At 39.6% G+C, this 27,110-nt stretch overlaps 1 protein-coding gene across 1 annotated transcript in view; it reads left to right on the top strand.

The window, feature by feature from the left end:
- LOC145994061 (retinal guanylyl cyclase 2) overlaps window positions 1-27,110 on the top strand; it is a 317,639-nt gene that overhangs the window by 262,892 nt on the left and 27,637 nt on the right. Inside the window, exons 9-16 of the mRNA XM_083130147.1 lie at window positions 2,811-2,996; window positions 6,344-6,424; window positions 8,750-8,926; window positions 13,449-13,608; window positions 14,434-14,583; window positions 16,845-17,016; window positions 18,037-18,177; window positions 25,798-25,990. Of these exons, the coding sequence (XP_082986273.1) occupies window positions 2,811-2,996; window positions 6,344-6,424; window positions 8,750-8,926; window positions 13,449-13,608; window positions 14,434-14,583; window positions 16,845-17,016; window positions 18,037-18,177; window positions 25,798-25,990 (1,260 nt within the window). The remainder of the gene's footprint in view (window positions 1-2,810; window positions 2,997-6,343; window positions 6,425-8,749; window positions 8,927-13,448; window positions 13,609-14,433; window positions 14,584-16,844; window positions 17,017-18,036; window positions 18,178-25,797; window positions 25,991-27,110) is intronic.

The raw sequence follows: 27,110 nt of genomic DNA, 5'->3' as shown, positions 1-27,110 counted from the left end.
GGACCCTAATTAGTAATTATGACCATTGAAAAAGTTGAAGGTAGCTTACTTAAAATTTTCTGGCTGAGGGATCGTATCGTCCCATATCTCCACTTCATAATAAAGAAAAACATCAAGTTCATATTTCGAAAATGACTTGGAGTTTTCCACCACGAAAATATGTTTTTCATACTTTGAAGTTCGTTAGTATTATCTTTCAAGATTTCCATTGTTTTAATTTCACACATATTTTATATTTCATACGTTGAATATCCATTTCCTCTCTCTTTTCATACAGTCTTTGGAAAAAAGCTGAAGATTCTTGTCAAACATGGTTTGGTTCAAATGACTCCTTTTCGCTCTCCTGTTCCTACTTTAAACAAACAACAAAATACTTCGTAACTTAACGATTGCTTGTTCAAAACACGGAATTTTTACACAATTTACAAAATATGACAAAACGCCAATAGACATGTTCATCATTTTTCCCTTTCAGAGTTTCTCGATTTTATCTGAATTCGTTTCCTCATGAAACTTGCCATGAGGAAATTATAGATATGACATTATGTGTGAATTGGTTTCTTCAAACTGGTAGCAAATTTTAACATGAGCTACCTGGAGAAGAGGTAGCGTGCTTGATTTTTACGAGGAAGGTCGTAGGTTCGATTCTCTTCTAGGCAGGATTTTTTTCATGAGAATATCGTTGGGTGTAAAGTTTATCCACCGTGCTAAGAAGTTAACATTGGTCTCTGTATTTCACGAGAGGAAAGGAAATAGTAAGAGAAAGTTATTTCGATGATAGGAGGAAGTCACATGCCACGTGGAATGCGCACAATCAAGTTACATAGAGCTAAGTCAGTAATGGTGGTTTCGAATATTGCAAAGTTAGTGCGGAAAGTTTGTTATATCTGATACTCGTACTTTCTGATCAAAGAAGACAAACATTTTAGATACAAAAGCAGTGAGGAATTAACGATCATTATGAGGTTTTGAATTTTTTGTTTGTCACTCACTATATAAATACTTATTAGTAGTTTCTTATCGAATCGGCCTTCGTCGCAATAACAATTTATTTATGTTAATAAGCGATTTACTATTAGTTTTAGACGCTTGGTAAGATGGTGGTGAGGGGATTGACAACAGTCATTACGAAGGAACGGAAATAAAATTACCGATCTTAGCAATTTGAACTCATTAAACGCTCTCCTTCGTTACAGTACTGCACTACATCACTACTTAACATGACTGTATATCTTTTTTTAGTATAACGAAATCAAATAATCAATATTTTAGGTGTCAGTAAAGAACAAACAATAACATAACTTAAATAACATTACATTTTGCATCCTGAATACATATATGTGATTTGTGAATTAATCATGATGTGTGTGTTAACACAACATATGAATAATAACTAAAAAGAAAAGTTTTAACTTTAAATCCTGGAAATCTGCAACTTCTAAGGGGAAATATGCGCAGAAGGGACGTCCCTCAAGTGTGCATCGGATTCATTTTTTAAATATTCTAATATCAACGGTATCTGTTCAGCAAACAAAAAAAAACAACAAAAAAAAGAAAGAGAAGAGGGTGGGATTTGAACCCGCGACCTTTCACGCTTGATGAAAAATAAGGACAGCAGAGCCTAACCAACTGCTCTACGTTAACTTAATGAATTTACACCCTTAAAAACATGTTGAAGTTTATGAAGACTCACACCTTCCTGTGTTTCAAGTTCATTTTCTCGACAAGTAAAGTAAAATACATGTTTTTGAGAACTGTTCGATATTATGCCAGGTATTGTAAATAAAATGTCGCATAAAATCCTCACAAATTTGCTTCTTTCTGCACAAATTTGATGGCAATTTCCTCCAGGTGGAGAAAAACTCTATTCAGTGTTTCAAACCCCCCAAATTTCAAGTCGAGCAAGCAGAATCGTAAATATCCTTCAAGGTTCTTTTTCCAATTTATTATATCTGTTTGATTGTGTATTATAATAGCGGTTTATTGTTTCTAAGTTCATGGAAAGTGTTAAATTGAAAACCTATCACTGCAGCGTTTATCGTCTAGTGAAAGGACCTACTCAAAGTTGGCTACTCTCACCTGGAGCTGAAGTGCAATGTTGCTAAGTTTACGATTTCGGGACTTAGAATTCTTTCGAGGCGGTCAAATAAGATGTTGCGAAGTGTACATAAATAAGATAAGTCATCATGTTGTAGCTGTTATACGAGTATTTTAAAATGGTCTTCAGTTCGCGCCAAAATTATTGACGTTATGGCGTGCACGTGAGTTGAACAGTCAATCAGCTTCAGTCACGTATTGCCGAGGCTCTATCTGATTGGCTGCTCCGTTGCCGCGTTTGCCTGCCGTGTGAGGTTTTGGCGGGAGAGTGCAACACATGGCATGTAGAACTGTGATTCAATTAGATGCAGTTGTTATTGAGTAGTAGAAGAATAAGTGTTTTGCAAGTGTATAGGCTACTTAGTGTTCATTACAGAAAATCAACACTAACCAAAGTTCGCAGTGTTACTGAGTGTTATAGGAAGCTTAAAGTGTAGTTTCTACTCGTGAACGTTAGATTGCATCAGTGTAAAGTGATTCCTGCGGTTTTAATACACAGATTGTCATTTTTTATTGTGTGTTATGTGTCTCCAGATGTAGATGCTTACGTATAACACTTAACTCTTGTCTTTTTAAGAAGAAACCCTCTTCAACTCTGTTCCTTCTTATTGTAGACTTCGTAGAGTAGCTTCTTTTACCTACTGTACTGTAGTGTGCTTTTTGGTTGTGACGTGTTGTGACGTTTCGTCTGTTTGTGGTTTGTGTTGTCACAGGTGGACGCTGGTATTGAGGCTATGCTTTGTTGCTGGTTGCAGCATCTCCAGGAGTTAGGAGGTCCAGATGTTGACAAGCCAGATCTTTTAAAAGGGTCGGTTGGATCTCTGAGGAACCAAGTGAAGAACACAGGAAGCACGGGAAGCCTGAGGGGACTTTTTGTCGACCCTCGTGCAAGATATAACGTAAGTGTTCGCATGTTTGTGTCTTGTTCTATGTAGATTGCATGTTAGTCATGTTAGTTATAGTGTTTAGTGTATACTGGGAATGTTTAGAGTTATATTATGCAATGTGTGCAGCGTAATATTAATTCATTTGTAACCTGTATTATGACACTTCTGGTGGTTGAGTGCCTCTGAAGACCGTGGGTTAGAGCTTTATCCAGGAAATATACAGGGTGGTCCATAAGTACGGAAGTACCCGTTTAAAACATCGACTGACAGTGAAACAGGAATTAAACCGTCCAAAACATGATACAGAGAAGGAGAACACCGGATAAAGTATGTGACCAAAATGGCGGTCATCTTGAATTCCGTCATATTGGATTCAACTTCAGACTATTAAATGGGAAGGTATTCCATTTTGTAATTTTTCCTGTTTCATCAAATTATTCATGGTTGTTTCATCAATCTAAAGTCTAGAGCAATTAAAGAACTGATGTACAAACTTGATTTCTGAGATACTTAAATATTCTGAACTCTTTCTATATATTCTGCCAACTTACATCACGAAGCTGTCTTATTTCGTCAGCAGACCGCGTTTATTTTGTTGGATGTAGACAATATCAAATATAAATATTGTAAAACGCTAAACATACAACCATTATTTATAGCAAACTGACAATCCTCTAATGCTTTTGCTATTTAGTGACATCCGAACTAACATTTTAAGAACTATTTTTTTGCCGGGTAAATATTCGGTGCAATCAAACCTCCGAAACGAATCATGTGACATTGATTGTTTTATTGCCGTTACACAGGCATCTTCAAGCAACACATAATTATTTTATTGTATCTGCTCAGGTCTTGAGTACATGTCAGGGTTGCTTACAGGAGCATTATCTTTTTGTCAACACCAATCTCGCGTTCCGCAGAATTTGTACATTAATACATGCCTCAATTCTAATGTTGGGTTGGAGATTAAGACTTTTGATAGCGAAACTTGTCTTGAGTACTTATACAACGCTATTCATGTCGATAATGAAATCTGACTGTGAACTATCTCAACCAGGTTGGCTATTGGCTAGATTTGGACTGATGACATAAGCAGATCGTAAGGTGATATTCACCACAAAATCTGATTCAGAAACATTTGCGGTAGTGTTGCATTGTGCATATATTTTAAAAATCCCCAAGCTCAACAAAGAAATCGCTTATGCAAATATTCATTTTATATCATTCTTCTTTCATCATATAATGAAGTTATTTACAATGTCTCACTTATGTATATCTTTCGCGTTGTGCATTGCATATGCCTGCCGGTATAACAGCTGCTTCTCGTAGATTCAGGTGTTTAACATCTGCACATTGCAACACTGCTGTTTAACTGTCCGTTGCTAAGTTCACACATTCAGTTGATGCCCCAATTGTGACTTACTGCTCGGGGATACTAGCACTTGCTCCCTAAACAAGTGAATCTTTGTTCTTCAGCAAGGTTGAATTTCCACAGGTGAATCCGTCCAGGACATTGAAGGCATAATTAGGTGACATAACCTGGATATTATTGACTTTCTCACATGTGCGTTAACTTAGGAAAGCATTAATTCAAAAAATACAAATAGTGTAAATTTATCATGGCCTCGAACACGGAAATTCTCGAATAAAAAGTGCCAGGTACCTTTTTATGTATTCCACGTGGTTCTGTCAAAATTGCGAAACCAGAACATACAGGGTGAGGCAAAAAGATGTTAACACTGTATGGGAGACTAAATATTCGAAATGGTAAACTTTGAGCCTGACATTCTGTTCATGTTTTCTGACGAAGTAACATTCCACATCAGCGGTCGTGTGAACAAGCACAACTGTATCATATAGGCGACTGAGCACCCGAAGGAAGTTCGAGAGCACATGCGGGATTCCCCTAAGGTGAACGTTTGGTGTGCCGTGAGCAAATTTGGAGTGATTGGACCGTTCCTCTTTGAAGAACAGACCGTCAGGGGAGAGAATTACCTTGCCATGCTCGGCACGTTCATGGAGGTACCACTTGCCATTCTCCAGCGAGGGTACTTTCAGCAAGACGGCGCCCCTGCCCATTACAGTCTGCTGGTTCGGGATTACCTGAACGACACGTTCGGTAAACGCTGGATTGGTAGAGGTGGTCCTCTCCCATGGCCAGCACGTTCAGTCGACCTGACGCCATGCGATTTTTGGCTGTGGGGCATGGTCAAGGATCGGGTCTACGCCAGCAAACCTCGCAACCTAGATGACCTGAAACACCGCATCACTCACGTCATCGCTGGAATTCCTGCCCAAATGGCCCAGAAGGCCTTACAAACAACAATGAACAGACTCAATGAGTGCATTGATAGGGATGGGTGCCAAATTGAAACCCTGTAACCAAATCCCTGCTTGTAATTGAAAGTGATTAAACACCCATTTATTGTTAACATCTTTTTGCCTCACCCTGTACATTAAATAAGACAAATCATCTGCAAGGCTATCGACTATAATGCTCCTAGTGCGTAACTGTTTAATTAGGACATTCATTTATTCGGTCTTCCTTTTAGCGTTCAATCTATAAGGAACATAAACTATGTCTGTTGGTCTTGCCCTTGTGTTTATTAACAATATTTTTGGCCTAAACTAGGACAGGACTATCGACTCCACATTTCGCGCAAATGATGACTGAAAACTTGATTTTATGCCTTGTCTGCGTTTCTGCCTAAATTAGGATAAGACTATCGACAGAACAGTTCAGCGAGCAATGGCCGAAAACTTGATTTTGTGTCTTATCTGGGGACCTCAACTGCCTTTTCCGTATGGATAGAAAACTACTTCCTGCTATTAGGTCCTTAAGCGAATAGGTTAGCAGGTTAAGTTTTAGTGTTCTTAGCAATGGCGGCGATTAGGAGGTGCGGGGGTCAAACTTTTTGCCACTTTTGCCCCCCCCCCCCTGCTAAACCTTATGTACCAAGGGAAAGTAAACTGTCCTTGCCCCCCTTTGTTTTGGCAACTACCTCCCCTCCCTAGGTTTAGAACCCAATCGCCGCCACTGGTTCTTAGCATTCCTTGTTGCCATTTGTTTCAAGGAACGACATTGTATGTTTCGTGCCCTAGACAAGGCATAGAATCTAGTTTTGAAACATTGTTTCCAGAAGTAATACCATAGACCAACATGCACATGACAAAGCAATCTCATGATATTGGAATTGTCTCTTTCCACCAACTCAAATCCTGAGGCTAAAGGAAGTACTTTAGTTGAAAAACTGCAAGTGGTTTCTACTTAGTTGATTTCTTTAATACTGAGAATTATCCAAGATGTTTCCATAAAGGTGCACCTCTCTAATGTTCATCTGCTTTATTATTGGCTGTAGGGTGACGTCGTCCAAGTGAAGCATCTCCCCATCCAAGCGACCTTCGAACTGAAGAACAAGGCAATGGATATTCTTGTTACGGTAAGTGTCTAAAATATATCGATGTTTCGGAAGTAATTACTGAAATTTCCACCCAATGATAAAAGCATTCTGTTTTAAAGCAGGTCTTTATGCTATGTTCACAATGTATTCGCACATGAATTCATTTGCTCACAATTTTTCAGCAGAGATATTCTAAGCAAAGATGTTTCTGCGATTACATGGTTGATAGTTAAGCATGTATTAGACGCAACAGACTTCCATTCCGTCCATCCTAGACTTTAAAAAGCTGTTTCAATCAGACTTATCCCACACAAAGGCAAGATATTTACAGAATCTCTTTTGTTTGCAATCTGCATTACCAGATGTCACTGGCTACGAGACTTCTGAATTTTTCCACAGTGGGTAATATCTGTATGCCGTTTCTCCTCAATTTTTTCATTGGTAAAAACCAATTACACTCCAAAATATGTGATTTTTAATTCCTACATTTTCTTGTATTGTTCTGTCTAATCATTAATTCTTAAAGTTAATAAGAGAGCTGGTAAAATATGCGATTACGTCATGGTATTCAATCTTCCATCTAAGACGAGAATTGAGCTGTATAGATAATACTTTTAAAAATTGTCAAATTACTTTGCAGAGCATTTCTAATCACGCTCGCATTGGCGTAGCAACATATCGCGAGACCCTGAGCTTCATTAGAACATGAAGCCCCCATCTGTTCTTAAACTTTGAAATCTCAATGTGAACCGATACGCCAGCACAAATATTATCAAATTTAAATAATAATAATAAAATCACTGATTAAAATACTTAATAATTTCACTCATGACTTCTTAATAGTCCAGAGGTAAGGCGATGCCATTCTCTATAAATAGTATTGCCAGTTCTTACAATCGTTCTTGTGACATGGTCGTTCGGAGGAAGGTTTTATTTCCTTCAACCTGGAAAGCTTCCTTCATTCCTCTACGTTCAGTGTTCATTGTTGCCCAGTTCAAGCTCAATTACAAGATTCGTTAAAACGCAAAAGACAAACAACAAGTACAGATTCGATACAATGAGGGATTAATTTATTCATAACTTATTTATAGCGGTGTGGCTTCTAATACCAGGCAACTACCATCTGGTTTCTTTAAAATACTAAATATTTGATGTATTCATTCAAAGTGTAATGCTTAACTAAAATTTAAAGGCGGGTAAAAATATAATGTTGTAGTTTTATTGCCCACAAAAATTAGCCTTTCCCAACTATTTTTCTCAGGTCTATTAAATACATTTTTTTAATAAATCCCATGGAACGCGAGGCCCCGGGCAGTCGCCCTCTTCGCCCACCCCTTGCTACGCTTCTGCACACTTGTATTTAAGACAAATTTCTCGTGTAAGAATATCTATATGGAAACAGTTCTACTACTTATTTTTAAACTTGGATGTTGTGCTACTTTAAAATATCAGTTCTCAATGATGACCTTATTTCACAATGGCGGTCCGGGATCACCTGTTCAAACTTGAGATTGAATATTTTCGGATTCCACATTCAGACTTTGGTAAAATAAATCTGTTTCTGCCTTTTCGGATACGCTAATGATAGAAATGTATAAAGGTTTTAAATTTGACATTTTCGCCATTTTGAATAACTACCCTCCATATTTGAGTTTGTCTTTTAAAGTCCACTTTATGCACAGAAAGGTTAATCGGAACTGCACCTGCTGTTTAAAGTGGGATCCGATCCACTATGTGCCTCCACCGGGTATCGAACCCGGGATCCCTTGATTACAAGGTGATGGCTTTACCACTATGCCATCGGGGAGCCCCCTCCCCCCTTTCCATATTTGCCAGCATTGGAATTCGTATTGGGTTTCTTCTGAAATTACTTACTTACTTTCTTTCTTTAATGGGCCTCCCCGATGGCGCAGTGGTACCGTCGTCGCCTTGTAATCAAGGGGTCCCGGGTTCGATACCCGATGGAGGCACATGGCACAGTGGCTCGGATCCCACTTTAAACGGTAGGTCCAGTCCCGATTAGCCTTACTGTGCATAAAGTGGACTTAAAACATCAACTCAAACCATTTCTTTCTTTTTATGTAACCCTATAGATGCGCAAAGTAGCTACTTTCTATCCAGAATTGCAATATAGTGTCAAATATAGACTTTCACAGTCACAGATATTTGTAGGTTGTAATGATGGCATTGGAAGTCAAGGAGGTTGTCGCAACTCAGAAATGTTCGTGACTGTACAATCAGAAGAATCTTTCTCCTCTCATTTTCACGCCACGTATACTAATTCACGTGACAAAATGCTCTATTTTTCTACAACCAGGATGAATAAACATAAACGTGTGCATTTCTTCCTTGTATTAACTGCAGATGCATGGATTACGTCATGAAAACGTAAATCCTATTATTGGCTGCCTCACCGACCCCACACGTCCTGCGCTGGTGTACGAGTGGTGCAGCAGGGGTTCGCTCGAGGACGTTCTGGTTCAGGATGAGATCAAGCTGGACTGGACCTTCAGGCTATCTTTGCTCACGGATCTAGTGCGGGTAAGTACATGTCATAATTTAGAGCACAATTTGCGTACAAGAGTTTACACAGACTATTCTGTTTGAAAATATTTATATATACAGGGTCATTTTAAGGGCGCCCACGGACCACAGATTCGTATAGAGGATATCAAAACAAACAACTTTTCTCAGTAACATTTTTCTCATTGGTGCGTCGATTCGACGCTACAGCCGTTCAAAAAAGACCGTTTTGCCGCCTGTATGCTGGCAACCCAACACAACATTTGATCGTATCTGTGACGTAATTTCCTGCGGCGAAACGGCGCACGGCACGGCATTGTTGCAAGGAACACACAAATTTGGTGAAAATGACAAACTACCAACCATATTATTAGCTGAAAAACGAATCAAGAAACGCGTCCAGTAGACCGAACATCATAGCCTACCAGCCAGAAGATCAGCAGTCATCGCAGGGGAAGGGGGAAGTGAACCAACCATATGAGAAATGGTAAAAAAGTATTCAAAATGAAATGTCAATATCGGATTTTGTCTCAGCCTACATGTCAAATATCAACAACAATAAATTTTATTGGGCTTGCAGCTTACATGTGGCTGTTTACGCCCAGCTACATGTCAAATATTTGAAAATCTAGTTGGAAATTTGATATCTACAGGTTTGTGTCCAGATGCCTTGTGGTACTTTTGTCCTGATAACGGAAGTATCCGAGGTTCACGTTGTTACATTACAGCTAAAACACGTACAACCACAGTAGCAACGTAATGATGAATCAGTAACGAATAGAGTAAGGTGGGGCAAGACTGCGCAGTTTGAGTTCATAATTTTATATTCAAGCTATGAAACTACAGACACACATGAAAAATGCAATACACATTGCACTATCCTTTGCGGAGTCACAGTAAATTTCCGAAAGCTGAATGAACAATATTTCTGCATGAAACAATTACAAAACCGTGACCATGCAAATGCGCAGTCTTACCCGCACCGCGGGGTAAGACTGCGATCAAGTTGGGGTAAGAATGCGCACTTTCTACACAGAGTCACATTTGTATAAAAAGAAACACAAATCACCTAAAAAAGTTCTTTTATCATATGGGATACATTTCTCGTGGCATTCTCACAGTAGGCACAGTGAATCCCGTCCTTCACTTGGATTAGGAATTGCTAACACAAATCACAAATAAAGGTTCCTGTTTCATACGAGGTGCAATTTTCATGCCACCACTCGTCACATGTGGAACACTGGATCCAATCCTCTACTGGAGGATCGCTGTACTTCTCATTACAACCTGGGCAATTGTACTCTTTCTTCTGGCGTTTTCTGCTTGCTACATTGCTTCAACAACGATGTTCCGTTTCTGTTTCCCCTGAACTTTCTTCTTACTCTTCTCAGCCAACGAGGCTTCCAAGTTGACTTTGAATGGAGATCCAGTTAACACCTGAGACTGCCTTCCCTTTCGTCGGCGGTGCTGAATATGCTCTGCACGTGGAAGTGGTGATATCTGGTTAACGGAAATGTGCCCGTATGATCCAGTATTGTTAACCCCACTTGTTGAAGGCTGCTGAAATGGAGTTGGAGCTGATACATTTGTCACAGTAGAGGGAAGAAACTCGTCCTCAGTGAAGATGTCTTGATTGAATGGGCATAATCCAGTCACTTCAAAGCCCTTCATGGCATTCCCAACTGTAGCTGCCTTCCCATATTCCTTTGTAAAAATGGATGCCACTTGGAAAACTGTGATTGGGCGACCCGGATGGTTACCATCCACTTATCACACTCAGATGAATGAAACGACTTCAGTGGACAAAAAATTGATCTAATGGCTGGGCCTTGCAAGCCACACACTTGCACCTGCAAGCCACACACTTGTGGGGTAAAATTGTGCACGTGCGCAGTCATGCCCCGTGCTGCTTTCCTGAACAAATCACGTGATGCTGGCCAGCCATTGCACAAAGCAATGGAAACTAATACACAGGTGGGCTCGGCATTAACACAGCTTCTTCTATCCATGAAAATCTTAATATTGTATACATTCACAGTGACGTAGTACTCAAAACACAAAGTACCAAAATAAATAACAAACACCCTCAAAATCTTTTCACTTACCTCTCTCAGCACAACGAATTTCAAACGTATCTTCACCACTGTCCACAGCTAACTACCATCTTGGACGAAGTAACGGTGGCGCAGTGGTGCCAACTGTGTGTGATTTTCACCTCGAAAAACCGGTGCGCAGTCTTACCCGCCGCGCAGTCTTACCCCACCTTACTCTATACTACCCTGTTCACAGTTTCAAACTATTACATGTGTATCCGGTGCATGCATAACACAATCGTCGGTAAGCTTGTATTACTACTACTTATCTCCCTGTATTTTCAACCATTTTTGCCACTTGCCTCATAATGCCCTTAATATACATTATATTATGTGTTGCTTACCTTTGGAATTTTGAGATCTTTCATTTCTATTTTGTCATTTGTTCTGTGTGTCACAGACAACTAGTATGAGAAGGACGAAGTGGATAGACTAAATTGTAGATGCCAACTTGGTAACTAGATTTGCAAATATTTGACATGTAAGCTGAGACAAAATTCGATTTGACCACTTCCACTTGCATTCAATTTTCTTTCTAACATTTTTCGTATCGTTTGTCTACTTTCTGTTAGGTTACAGAACGTGTTTTCTAATTTTGTTTTACGGTACATAATGTGGCTGATTGTAGCTATGTCATTTTTCATAGAATATGTGTGTTCCTGGTAACCCTGAAACGCATCGCTTCACGACGGGATATGACGTCACAAATGCAATCAGGCGGCAAAACGGGCCTTTTTGAACGACTGTAGCGCCGAAACTACGCACCAACGAGAGAAATGTTACTGAGAAAAATTGTTTGTTTTGATGTCCTCAATACGTTTCCGTGGTCCGTGGACGCCATTAAAATGACACCCTGTGTATAAATAAGCATAATTTTAATAAAGTATTGTGAGTGATTTTTCCCTTATTAATCGAACAATCAAATGCAAACCAAGGTAAAATTTATTGTAGAAAAGAAATACAGTAAAACGTAACGTGTCCACACTCTAACAGGGTCTTCCTCAGAAAGAGATTCATAATAATTTGATCTAAAAATCCAACCACCATCTTTTACATAACACCTGTTTTTGGCATAAGTAAATGTGTTACATCATAAAGTTAGAGATCAGTTAGTTCATTGAACACTCCAGCCTAACAATTGCCTATTTTTGTGAGAGCAGGAAAATGTTTAATAATCTTTAGCCTTGACTCATCTCACCCAACAGGTCGTTAGGTGCCAGGGCTTGCCCCGAGTTGATATTTTCCTGGAGATGAGACCTGCTCAAAAAAAGGTTTATTATCTCTAAGTAAATATGTTACCTTGTTCAGTGGTTTTGATTTTGTAGGAACGAATGTTATCTGCTAACTTGCCTTCCTTAAAATTAACAACTACATTCTTAACGAAGTGTAATAAAATAACGATTATACATTAGCATATATTCTGATGAGAAATGAAACTTTCTTTGGGTTTGGAAAGAATTTTGAAATGTGGGGAGGGGCGGTCCTTAACTCCCCTATCCGATTAAAAAAAACGGTTGCATTGACCGCATGAAATGTCAATCCATACAGTGAAATGAGTTTATAAATTGTGTTTCTAATCTGACAGGACAGAAACATATCCCTATTTGCTCGATGGGATAACAGCGATTGTGATTTGTAATTAAATCGCAATTCTGTGATTTGCTAACGTCGCTAGCACCAAAAGCCATTTGCTCGCTTTCTAACTGACTCTACTAATTTGATATTGAATCGGAACCAACATCTCCATCACGTGACAAACATGGCTATTATTCTCTCTACCCTGTTCGCTACCTTGTGCGGAATGGTGTAGCAATTCAGTGGCAACGATTGGGTTCCAAAACCGGGTGGGGAAAGTTGCCAAAACTCAAGGGAGGGCAAAGACAGTATATTTCCTTTGTAGGTAAGATTTAGCTTTTTGCGGGGTCGAAAGTGGCGAAAAGTGTGGGGGGGGCCCAACTGCACCCCTCGCCCCCCTTATCTCCGCCACTGTGTAGCATCTGTATGATGTACTCTTGTGCCGCGAAAATTATTAGACGAGTAAGTAAGGTGTGCAGTTTGGTAACTAGTTGAGTAATTAATAGGGCACATAACCATCCTCCCCCGTTTTTTAATTCTCTAGGATAATTCTGACTTTGAAAATGTAAGTGACGATAAAGGTGAGTCACAAAAGAAAAGAGTTAGATACCTTGTTTAGATGTCTGGAACATCTGTCACAAAGAAGCGAAGTGTTGCCAACTGCGACTCGAGCAGAGTTGCCATACCTCATTCCTTCCAACTATAATAATGGCACGATTTAGGGAACTTTGTGTGCCCATCTCTTGTGTTCTTTCCGTAGCTGCAAGCAACCACATTGTCATGAAATCAAACGAACAGTTTAAGTTATTTCATATCTTGCTATGAAAGGAACTTGGTTTATGTTTATATTACAAGTTTCTTATTTCGTCCAGGGGATGCGCTATCTTCACTCCTCGCCAATCAAAGTCCACGGAAACCTGACGTCACGAAACTGCGTCATAGATGCGAGGTGGGTCCTGAAGATCACAGACTACGGCTTGCCAGCTTTTTACGAAGCACAGAACATCGCCCCGGCTTCTAAAACAGCCCGAGGTAAGTCTTTAATCATTATCAATAAAGTTCACTTTTTTTTATCTTGTATGGATTTTTTTCAATTTGTTTCCAACCTCGGGGAATTTGCTGCTGACAATCTGCCAGTCTCATAAGATACGTTTCTGAAATTCCCCCGTGAACTTCTTCAGCATCTCCCCCTTCTTTTATTTTGAAGTTTTCTTGCTTCGTCTTTCATAGCCAAATTCCTTCGCTCTGCCTATTTCCCTCGGGGTTTGGCATTCGCGTGTTTTGCTTCCAAGCTTTCATCGCGAACTTTTTGATATCGGAATCCACAACCTTATGTAGCCTCTTCATGGCATAAACATATGATTTCACGCAGAACTGTAACGTCAGATAAACTTCTAAGGTATCACTTAGTCCGTCTGAGATAACTTGGCATGAAAGAATATACGAGGTTTGTCCGGAAAATTCTGGAATATTTGAATCAATGCGTCAGCAAGAGGTACTAGTGTGATGTGCAAAGACCCAACTTAAAATAAGTTGTGGGGGATGGCGGAGGGTTGGTATAAACAATATTATATATATGTATATAACTATTTATAATACCTGTCCCTCCAATTGAATTGGAGGGCAGAGAGTGCCTTGCCCCTCCCCCCCCCCAATCGGCGGTAATCTCAAATTAAACGAAATGAGTTACTTTGTTAAATGGTAGTTTCTACATTTTATATTTTTGAGTGTACAAAGGGGGCACCCCCCGTGCAGACCCCTATGCTCCTGCCTATACTTATTATACCTGCACTATCTCCCTTGGTTCTGGCATAATCCCGTCCACTTTGATTTCTTATCCTATTCGTTATTTTTCAGATCTTCTGTGGTGCGCACCAGAGCTGATTCGAGACCCTGTGCTCAGGAAGCGAGGCACCCAGACAGGCGACGTGTACAGCTTCGGGATTATCATGCAGGAGGTCGTGGTGAGGGGCGAGCCTTTCTGCATGTTGTCGCTAAGCCCGGAAGGTAAGTGACAATTATTATGAAAAAAAAAATGAAAAAAAGATTTTGACTACGGTATTGTCACATTGTTGTCAATTATATTTTTAAAAACCGATCTGAAAGCATCAATAAAGGGTAAGTCAAAAACAATCAAACAACTTTACATATTCAGTAGAAGGTAACTATTTTGATATAAAAACGGAAAGCTCTCAGTTTTATACGCACGTTCTGTTGCTCCACTGCCCCGCCAGAGGCGCTAGTGTGACTAGCGAATAACCAGGAATATGAGTGGTATAGGCCTATATGAACAGATAAAAAAAATCTCTAATTGCAGTGGCCTAATATAAATGGAAAGTTAAATATAAAAATGTGATAAAAAATTTATATATACACTGTATATAAGTTACACCTTCGTCTATACTGTAGAATGTACATTATTTAAATTTGTATGTGTAATTTAACTAACACTTGCGCACACAAACGCTTTTCGAAATTTTTAAAGGAGGTCAAGAAAGTCATTATTAATGCAATAAATAGTAACAAAACTGGACAAAATAGTTGTATTTTCCTGTTTTCTTCAATAAAATTAAGTTCAGAAGGGAAAGGGGGAGTTCTGACTCCCATATCCCTCCTTTAGCGTGTCCATGTGAGCTTCCCCGATGGCGTTGGCTAGCGGTTGTTGTTAGATTATCATTTGGATATATGGTGCAACCTAGTTCGGACCAAAAGATATTTAATTAGCACACCCAGAAACACAAAAATATCCCACAACTGTGTATCGACAACCAATATTATTCGTGAAGTGTTGTAAACTAACTTTATCTGTTATCGTTGCCTTTATACTGCTTCTATTTAACCAAACAGTGGTAATGTCGTCCTCAAGAGATCCGGGTTCGATACCCGGTGGATTCCACTTTTTTGGTAGGTCCAGTTCTTATTACCCTATGTGCAAAAAGTGAACATGAAACAAGCTTAGATTATTATTAGACATATGTGTGTGTTTACAATATGCAGGATGTGCAAACTTTCAACATGTGTAAGCAGTGGCGGCCGGCTGCAAATATGATGGGTAGTGCCAACGTGATCAAGAAATCGAGAAAAAAACCTCCTCAATACCTCCCCCCTCCCGGCCCTCTTCTTGAGGTTGCGCCAGTGGCCAAGATGTTTATCCTCCTTTGGTAACGTGGAATACAACGTGTGTTTAAGTAATAACGCACAAGTTCACTCACTAATCTATCTTTATACACTACAGGACACTTCCCTAAAAATATAACAATTACAAGAGGTAAGGAAAAACAAATCCTATTACCTTTTCCTTCTCCATGCACACGTATTCTAACTGGATGTCGAAAATATCTTTGTTATGAAAAGAAATTGTCGAAATGCCAAAGGAAACTCGCATCATAATAGGATTTTTTAATTTTATATTTTTAAAAAATCTGGATGGCCTTCTTGGTGCATCTATCTATTATCAAGAATGTTCATATAACTTTGGAAAAATACTAGGTTCGTTTCTCCAAAAGTAGGCAGAAATTACTTTCCCAAAGGGTCTTACAACTCAGTCGTATTTAGCGACTTTTCTCTGAAGGTGGTAACTGTGTTAACACTGCGAAAATTCCCTCGCCGTGCCAGGTGAAGACGGGCACTGTTTCTTATGGGCTAACCCCGCCCCCTGTCACTTTGTTCTCGGCTCATGGTGGAAATGTTCCTCGCGGAGACTTCTTCAACCCTCTCCACGTGTGTGAACTTGGTTAGGTCCATGGGTTAGGCCAGCTCCTGGGCGGCACGGACTGTTGCCTCGCAAGGGTACGAACGAAACAGCTGGCGATGCAGTGAGGAGGTTGGGGCGGTCGTCACGTCAGCTTGACCGATTACAATATTCGAATCTCCTTGTCTGTAAACTATCAATGTATTCATTTAACAATACTTGGCGAGGTATGCGCTTCTTCTGAGGGTAGTGCCATGGCACGGCGGCTCTACCCTTTGAGCTGCCGCTGTGTGTAAGGGATATGAAGATTAACAACTTTCTTAGTAACGATTTGTTCTCATTTCGTTGCTACGAGCCATCACAAAAACTATTTTAAACTTGTATATATGCAGCCACCACCCACAGATTCAGGGTTGCTACTAAACTTTAATTTTATGTAGGGCGACATATTAAAAGAGACACTATTGAACATGCATGCACCGAAGAATTTCTTGGCTTTAACTTTGAGTGACGATCGAATGTTATTGGGTGAAGATTGTATTAGCATGATGTAGAGTCGTGTGTTGTGCACTTACAGATATAATCGAGAAGATCAAGCACCCGCCGCCGTTGATTCGACCCTCGGTAAGCAAGGGGGCGGCGCCACCGGAAGCCATCAACATCATGAGGCAGTGCTGGGCGGAGCAGGCAGAGATGAGGCCGGACTTCAACGCGGTGCACGACCTCTTCAAGAAGTTGAACCACGGAAGGTGAGTTTGCAACACTGCTTCTTCATTCTACACTGAAACACGAACATTGGCGTTTTATAGAACTTGCGCTGTTGCCACACCGTTGCTTTGCTATCTTCTCTGTTCTCGTTTTGCAACGCTGCATGGTGAGAATTGCCACATCTTGTGCGGCAACCAGCGATTCTTGGGCCCTCTCTAGCTTTTCCGTTCCCGTGTATCAACAGCGCGCTGCCATTTAATTTTGTAGGAACTGGTCTAGTATTGTGCAAACATCAGTCCAGTGTTGCCAATCAAATGAAATTTTCACTACATTTTGCACGCGCAGGCTGCGATTTTTTGAACAAGCGTAAGAGTATGGATGCCTTAATATCAGAAGAAAGCAACATGTTGTCACATTGCTAATAATTCATTTACTAATTATTCTATAGAGTATTTTCTTACAATTTCTTTGTGTTATTTAAATAAAGGTCCTCCCCGATGACATAGTTATAACACCGCTGTCACATGTAATCAAGCGACCGGATTCGATTATATGTGGAGGCACATTGGACAGCGGTTCGGATTTCACTTTAAACTGTACGTCCAGTCTCGATTAATCTATCTCAGCATAAAATCGACTTGAAACATACTATTTGCGTTGTTAAAAGCATTTTTATGGTCATTTTTACAGTATAAGCCTACTCCAGTGCAAGAGGTAGATTTTAATACCTATCCCAGAATAGACGAAGAGGATATTTATTATTTTTAAAAAATTATATTTTCAAAATTTGCTGTATCTACTCTGTGTAACAGTTGTGCCACGTACTTCGTGTTTCTTGTTTGTTTTCCTTTACGTCTCATATATCGCCATATTTGTTATTTGTAATCGGAATTTCTTCCGCAACACATGTTGATATGTGCACACATTTTTCTTTGTCTCTCCCAGTTTTTCCAAACTCGTTCATACTTTTCATGTAACACCCTGTATACTAAACCTGTATAATAAGATTTTGTATGTTTCTGTCTCTCTAATGCTGAAAGCTAACTCCCCTTGCTTCCCAGAAAGGTGAACTTCGTAGACACCATGTTCCAGATGCTGGAGAAATATTCCAACAATTTGGAAGAGCTGATACGGGAGAGAACTGAACAGCTGGACATGGAGAAGAAGAAGACTGAACAGTTGCTGAACAGGATGCTACCAAGGTAAATGTCACCATTTGCTCTTTTCTGAAATATTTTTTTCCATTGATCTGTCTGTAATTTCCAGCAATACAGGTGGTCGGAAAATGTTTCTTTTTAATCATTATATTTAGCATTCCTTTACACCAAATTTAGTAAGTGAACATTCAAGCAAAGCTGACTCCACATTTCATCATTCGATTGTTGTATTAAAATAAATATATGAAGATTTATGTAATGCACCGAAAACCTAAATAAAACATACACAGTGCGGCAATTTGAAATTGAGACTGATTTTTCCTCGGTAGGTGGCGCCAGTGTGCAAGCGTTCTGTGGTGCGAATAATGGGGGGGGGGGTGTCTCACGAACAATTGGTGCAGAGCTCGTTGACTTTGGGTGACAGTGCCACATGTGGGATTGTTGAGTGTGGGCACGTGTCGTGAAAGTGCGTCGTGATTTCAACATGGAACAAAGAGCAAACATCATGTTTTGTGCGCTCCTGGGTAAGGCTGCTATGGAAACAATTCACATGTTGCAGCCAAGTATATGGGGTCAATTGTTTAGCCCGTACGCATGTATTTGAATGGCACAGGTGTTTCACATGAAGGATGGGAGCCAATTGAAGATAACGAGTATCCGAATGCAGCAAGAACGGTGAGAACACCGGAATTGCTTGAGAAAATGAGAACAATAATTCCTAAACACCGGGATTACAAACAGACTCTTAGTGCTGTATTTTATCTTGAGGTTATGAAACGTTTGATGCAAAGAAAGCACATATGATGCCAGAGTATCGGGTTGATGGCAGCTGATGTCTGCTTCGTGACAATGCCCCAAGTCACAAGGCTGTGATTGAGAAGGACTATTTGACCCAAAAGAGAATCCGTATATTGTCGTATCCTGCCTATTCACCAGATATGGCCCCGTGTGATTATTTTCTTTTTCCTAAACTAAAATCTGCATTCAAAGGTTCGTACTTTGATGACGTACCGACCATCAAGAGGGCTAAGACAAGGATTTTAAACAGCATTACAAAAACGAATTCCAGCAATCCTTCCATGCACTGGTAGACAGGGTGCAATGATGTGTGGATACAGGAGGGTCCTACTTTGAATGATCCCAGGTAAGTAACTTGCTATGAACACTTGTTTATTTTTTACAGCACCAGTCTCGATTTCAAATGGCCGCACTGTGTATGTAAGTCAACATATCTTTATTATATTACAATAATTACACTAGGGAACAAATGAAATATTTTTTTTTGCCTCCAGAGCGAAATAAGTTGCCTCTTACGGAAACAAGTGTGCTGAATTCAAAAATAACAAAAAAATTGCTCTAACACGCAAGATTTTATTTTTACAGGTAGATTTTAGTATACATGGAAATATGCATAACAAATGTACAGAGCCATGAATTGCACATCATGTAAGTACATGTAAATAATATAAAGTATCATTTTATGAGGAAATTAGTAATCAACCACTAGTCAGAAGTAATTAGCTTGCTTCAGATAAGGAAATTTGAACAATACAAAAGCATACGTTTACTTGAGAATAGGTAAAAAATGTCTACCTTTCAATGAACGTCTCTTATATTCAGTGCTACTTTCTCGTTTCGTATTCCAACAGTAATCCCCTAACATGGCTGGGTCCCATCGTCCTTGGTAACGACGTTCCATGTCAGAAATGTCCTGATGGAACCTTTCCCCCTGTTTATCACTTACATCACCTACATTCTGTGGAAAATATTCAAGATATTCAATGTAGAAGATGAATTTTTAAAGACATTCGGCAACCCATTTCTTTGTAACACCTCAGTAGCTCTGAAACTAGAAATTCATAGTTCTCTTCTTTTTTGTTTCCCAGGAATCCATTCACCACAGCTTTGAAGAAACTCCACGCTGCCAGCTCTACGTCTTGGAGCTTTGATTCAAAAATTTTGTCTTTCAGGAGTTTTCTAATTTGTGGTCCCACAAAAATACTTTCCTTCAATTTTGCTTGTTGTCTATTTCGAGAAAAGGTCTTGGAGGTAAAGAAATCCACTGCCATCTTTATTCAAGGCTTTCACGAAGTTCTTCATCAATCCTAATTTAATATGTAGTGGTGGGAGAAGAATCTTCTTTGGATCAACAAGCGCCACATATTCCACATTTTTCCCCAATTTGGTATTCATCCCTCATTCTCCAATCTTTAACTACAAAATGACGACTTGTGTCGCGACTGTCCCACAGGCACAAAAAGCAGCAATGTTTCGTAAGACCTCCCTGTAATCCTGTGAGCAAGGCAATAACCTTGAGATCAGCACAGATTTCCCATTCATATTTATTATAATTTACAGCTGCTAACAAAGCAGACATTGTTTCGTATGTTTCCTTCGTATTTAGAGCATGGAATAAAGGAATTGATGGTAAAACATTGCCATTATGCAGCAATACAGCTTTCATACTTAATTTTGAGGAGTCCATGAACAGTCTCCAATCGGGTACTGAATGTCGAACACCGAACTCATTCATTAAGGAAACGATATCTACACAGAAGCACATATTTTCTCTCATTGTGAAATACTTGGAAAACTGTTCGTGACGGTTTCGATAAATGGAAATTTTTGTGTCTTTCGCAAGGAGTTTCCACTGCTGAAGCCTTGAAGCAAGAATCTCTGCTTCTTTTTTTCCCAAATTTAAATCGCGTATAAGATCATGCATAATGAGGTGCACACCATCATCTTGTTCGTCACAATGGTATTCTACGTCGATTGATGTTGATGGCTCGTCTGCGGTATCTTCATCTGGTGCTTGCACAACCTATGTGCGTGGGGGTGGGGGGGGGGTGGAACTGGTAGTTCCTCTCTCTGGTGTACCGGTCTCTTATATATAAATTTACATAACAACTTTTCAAATGAAGTAATTCTTTCCCTTTCTTTTCCAGGTAAACATCTAGCCTTATTTTCTAATGTTCGTATACCTTATACCTTAAATTTTATTTTATTAAAAATTGACATTATGAAAAATTTTTACGTGTAGGAGAATTTTGAGGATTAGTTCCGCTTACTACACTACAAAACACATTAGAAACAGTCATTACTTTCATGGGGGCAAAAATCATGTTCCCTAGTGTTATCATTCATTGCGGTTAATGTATTCGCAAGAAAATTCCAGTCAGTCGATCTATTATTAAGGCAATTTCTTCCTTGGCAAATAGATAAACCAGTGTGTCATTCTCATAGGGCTCCCGTGATTGTTGTCGTACATTTTGATGTATTTCTGAGTTCTCCAATTCGCTATCGGATGGCAACAACTCCTCTATTAAATATGAGATTGTGTCCTCCCAAGTAGATGTATAGGAGTTTTGCATCTTTTTCAATGTGGTATGAGTAAAGATCTCTTTAATTTGCCTGTTGCGGCTTTATATGGAATGCCCCATGGGTCCTTCGTAATTTTACTTTGTACCAGTCGAGCCCACATCCTGACTTTGTATTGTTAAATCAGATCTGCGTAAATCCACTTAGACTTCCGGTACTTCTCTAAATTTTGCTGTTTAATTTCCTTAGCCGTCTTGTAGTGGTTCTTCTTTTCAACAGATGGATTGGCCAAGTTTGTTTCCTTTGTCATGTTGCGGTACTGGAAAAAAAGCCCATAGCTGTTTTTAAAGCATATGTAATGATCTGAATATTATTTTCTATATTATTTATCCAGAGATACAGGTTTACTTGCGAGTAGACTTGTAACCTTAGATCTTAATTGGTTCTGTTCCACTTTATTCCAATTCCTTTTTTGAGATTGATTTGGTATCTGTTGTAAACTTTCTTTTTCAAGACGAATGTTCCATCCTATAACATTATGATCGCTGGTGGTAAAGTCTTTAACCCACCAGTTATTCAGAATCGATCGTCCACCATAATTAACCAAGGTAATATCAATATTTGACTTGGCACCACTACTACTACAAAAGGTTGGTGTATTTGACTTCTTGTTTACCACGCAAAATCCTTCACTTGAAAGGAAGTCTTCCATTTCTCTTCCTCTATCATCCAAAGGGTAGATTTGGCATTGGCATCTGTACTAATTATTGCATTGGCCTTACTGTCCACCAATACATGAACTGCTCTCTCCATAATTCGTATGTAAGGTGATATCGGGTTCTTAAACTGGCAATATACATTTACTAAAGTCCATGGGCCAGTGCCCATATCCACATCTAGAACAATACAATGTGACGTTGAAAGTGTCTTGTTCCACCTGACCTGAATATCCTTATTCATTACTAGAGAAGCTACCTTTGGTACCTCAGTGCAGGTGAATGCACGGACTGATTGAGGTAGACCCAGGAGCTTACCTTTATAATGGCAAGGCTCCTGAATCATAGCAACGTCTATACTATTGTTTAAGATCTACTGTATAATTTCTTGCATTGCAATTTTAGCCCCTTTCGCATTATTTTGTATTAGTCTTACCTGTCTTTTGGAGTTACTAGATGTAATCTTGTGTACATTATCCATAGTTAGTTTTTGAAATTACTCTATCCAATAAATCCTGATGGGTAGGACAGACATTATTATCGCAATTTCTTTTCCGAATTTTACACGGATACGAACATTAGCGCCGACTTGCAATTTTTTACAGTATGTTGCTCACCATATTTTCTGCATGTGCTTTCATTTTTGCAGTATTTACTTACATGTCCAATGTCGTTACAATTATAACATTTAGGAATGGAGATAAAGGCCTTCACTTTAATCACTTTATATGCCAAGTACAGTCTATCTTTGTTTACCAATATATTTCTCATTGCCGGAGACGTTTCTAACACAACGTTTACAGACGAATCCTCACGTCTTCCCGTCTGAAAGCTGATTTTGAGATTTGCTTTCATTTCTTCTACCGTCATCAAGTCGTTCAAGCTCAGATGATATAGTTCTTCCAATAGTTCTTCATCTTTGTAAGACCTAGGTGTGTCATATAAAATGACCAAAGGATTTTTCTTTTTTGTCATTTCCATTTTTAATCCCTCGGATTGCAGTATTGGGTTATTCTTCACAGTTTGGAGTTCCTCTGGTGACGCAAACTCTATTATTAGTGTTTCCTTAGTTGATAGAATATCTGCAATTCTTTATTTTATCCCGAGTAGGATGGATGTTATTTGTAACAATCTTCTGGATTTCCTTTGGGTTTTTATTGTTGGCTTTTACGAATAAAGTCAGTCTAGATTGTCTAGATGGTTTTGGTACTTCTTTGGGTGTCTGTTTTAATTTGTCCGCGTATGTATTACTATCGCTCCCTGAACTTTCATTATGCGTATTTCTCCTAGCTCTAAGTTCTTCTTTCAGGAAAGCAGTTTCTCCTTTCAACTCTTTATTAATAGCATGCAGGACCTCATTTTCCGTGTTCAAGTCCTCGTACGCTGCTAGTATTTTGCTAACTACCTCCGTCATTAGTGTTTTCGTTCGGATTGTTACTTTTTCTCTAGCAATCCCAGATTGCAGTTCATTGATATAGGATCTGAACATACCAAGTTTGTTTGTTTCTTGCAACTCTTCATCTTCATTTTCCTTGCTTGTTCCCTCTTCCATGATTCCATTCGTATCTCCCACTTTTCTCTTAGTTAGTGGGGATTCCAGGCTGGTTCTCTCAGTATTTAATCTTGATCTTTTCAGACTTTTGTCTGTATTCATACTGTCCCTTTATTCAACATCCATAATCATAAAATATGACAAGGGAATATCTCCGTCTTAATCCACCGGTCATCACTTTTCAAATCGGTTCTTACTCAACTACTCCCCATGGTTCCCGCTATATTAGAACTATATCTTGACTCTTACCCGTTACAAGCACAATGGACATCAACAAACATCTCTAGACAAAACCAACAGTTAAAAATTCAAATAACTTCTTAGCCCATTGCTTGACACACTAAAACACCTCAGGAGATCACACATACCACGAGACAACAATTTAAAACTCCTGAGGGCGACTAACCATATCCTGGGGCGCCAGTCCCAAATCCGCCCGACCTCTGCTACTTACCGTTAGCTTATCCAACTTCAAGCTAGGTAGATCCCCTGACCGACGGCGAGGATGCAATCTTCTTGTTCTTATTCGTTGGAGTACCGCCAGTCAGAGGGAGCCGGTCGCTGGGGTCGGGTTGACGAAGTCTGCTTGTAAGCTATTTGTTTCGTCTCTTATAATTTTCTTCGCAAGAACGTACGAACTCTTCGCAGCTCGAATATATAAGTTTGTGAAATCCACTTTATGTACAGAAAGGCTAATCGGGACTGGATCTACGATTTAAAGTTAGATCTGAAATACTATGTACCTCCACCGGGTATCCAACCTGTGACCCCCTGATTACAATCGAATGCACAAAATGCACCACTAATACAAAAAATGACCCCTTTCTATGTTTTGGAATCTATTACAAGACGAGAACGTTAACCACTATACTATGAGATAGACCGATTTGTCTTCGTATATTGCAATGAACGATTATTTTCCATCAGTGGCGGCGATTAGGGGCGCGAGGGGGCAGTTGCACCCCACTTTTTCCCCGCACTATCTAAACCTTATGTACCAAGGGAAAGTAATTTGTCCTTGACCTCCCTACTCACTTTTTGCACCTTGCCCCCTAGTTTTGGAACCCAATCGCCGCCACTGTTTTCCATATTTCTGTGTAGAAATCTTTTTGTATTGTTCATATTTTCACATGAAGCACCACTACGTGACCAGATTTTAAGACTGAGGATTATCCTGAATTTATTTGACATTATTTATACTAGGCTATCCTGTGCTCGAATGTACGAGGGCTATTTTTTTAACCTCCGATGGCGCCGCCAGGTAGCCGGTGAAGCGCTAGGAAGCGGGGCGTCACGCAGCGTGATTGGCGTCCCTCATGCTACTACCACCACAGATCATATATCCCCTACCACCACCACTGCCAAGGCCAACGCTTCAGTTGAAGGTGAGCGACGGGCGCGTAGAGATGTCTGCTACAACAGACTCTCCCGTCAAGTGCGAGGTGCGTAGTGTGATACGATTTTCTACAGGCAGAAGTGCACAATGCAGTGGAATTTCACCGTCGATTGAGGCATGGTGTCTTCAGGCATTGTCTTGCTTCATGACAATGCCCGAACGCAAGATGCTGCTTCAACCCAAGACCTTCTTCAACGATTCCACTGGGAAGTATTTGATCACCCTCCCTACATCCCAGACCTGGCGCCGAGTGACTTCCACCTTTTCCCGGCAATGAAGCAGTGATTGGGAGGACGGTGCTTCCACAACAATGCCAAGCTTCTGCAGAACTGGCTCAAAAGACGGCGGCACTTTTTTTTGCAGAGGGTATTGGAAAGCTGGTGCAACGGTACGATAAATGTCTGAATCTTCTTGGTGATTACGTTGAAAAGTAGATTATACGTGTACGTACATTCATTGTGGTTATGATTTCATGCTCTATCGGAGGTTGAAATTAAAATAGCCCTCGCATATAGCTAACGACAATCGAAGGTAGATTAACGTGTGGCTCTGAACATCGCCCACTCAATACAGGGCTGTTGTTATTTGTGCCTGTTGTTTACTTGTTCACCACCAAAATGTAGATTGTAAGGATATTCATGACAGATTTCATTCCTGAAGTAAAAGATTAGCATCCTTTCCAGCTCAGTGGCGGAGAAGCTGAAGCTGGGGATGCCCGTGGACCCCGAGGACTTTCGGGAGGTCACCATCTACTTCTCAGACATCGTGGGGTTCACCACCATCTCCGCCTACTCCACGCCCTTCGAAGTGGTTGACCTGCTCAACGATCTGTATACCTGCTTCGATGCCACCATCAACGCCTACAATGTCTATAAGGTTGGTCGTCTTTTCTTAGTTCTCTTCCAGTGTGTGTGTGTGTCAATCCCAAGTTTGACACTAAATATCGATGTGTGCCAGGAAGAGTAAATTCTCATTCTCCTACTCTAGCATTGTACAGAGTTTTTCAGTTACAATGATATTTTAATGGTTGCCAGTAGGATGCATCACCTTTCCAGAAATCTAACCGTTTTCACAGCGATCGTTTGAGATATGTATTTTTGGACATGAAATCAAGTAAAATGAATACACTTTGTTTCATCTTTTAACACCTTTTCGTGAGATTAGCACATTTTTCCCCCCTTTTGCCCCCTCTTTAATGATTTTCCTTCCTTTTCTTTCATGTATTGTTAAAAAAAATTGGACAGAAAAAATAAATGATTTTCACTCTTCTTGAGCAGCTACATATAATCATATAGTCTCATTTTGTTGAGCAGTACGAGAGCTATTAAATGGCATTATATAATCATTGCGGCCCCAATAGCTCCCAAGAAAATGTAATAAAACCCGCGAGAGAAAACACGAACTGCAACAACATCCATTCGGCATAAACACAGTTCTCTCTGCGGTCCGCGCGAATTATATACAGAAGGATCAGAAAAAGAGAGCATTGAATAAAGGCATTTTATCAGCACCTTATTTGCACCTTTTTGAAAACATTTTCAGAACCTTTCTTTTCCTTTCCCGGCCATAATTTTGCACCTTAAAATCCTCTCCCTATTTGTCAGTAATGCAGACTCCATCACTTTGAAACATACTAAACTTTTGCCGAGTTAAATTTAAACCTATAGTTTACAATCATTGCTAATAAAATACGTACTTAATTATATCCATATCAATAGCACACACACACACAATAAATGTTGTGTAATATATAAACACAATACACCAATTATAAAACATACAGAACATTATAATATAACAAATCAAAATTTAGATATATTATAAAAATAATTCAGATTTAGACAAATGCGCTCATTAGTTACACTAGATTCCTCAAACACAAACTATTTAAGACAGTCATAATATAAATAAAAATATAGAAAGCATCGTATTAAAAAAAATAGCATATGTACGAAAGTAAGAAAGTAAGTTCGTATTAACTTACACTAAGCAAAAG

Source organism: Lepisma saccharinum, chromosome 10 (genome assembly GCF_977018435.1).
Source record: "Lepisma saccharinum chromosome 10, izLepSacc3.1, whole genome shotgun sequence".
NCBI lineage: Eukaryota > Metazoa > Arthropoda > Insecta > Zygentoma > Lepismatidae > Lepisma > Lepisma saccharinum.
Note: the sequence above shows the minus strand (reverse complement) of the source record. Positions and strands in the feature narration are given on the sequence as shown.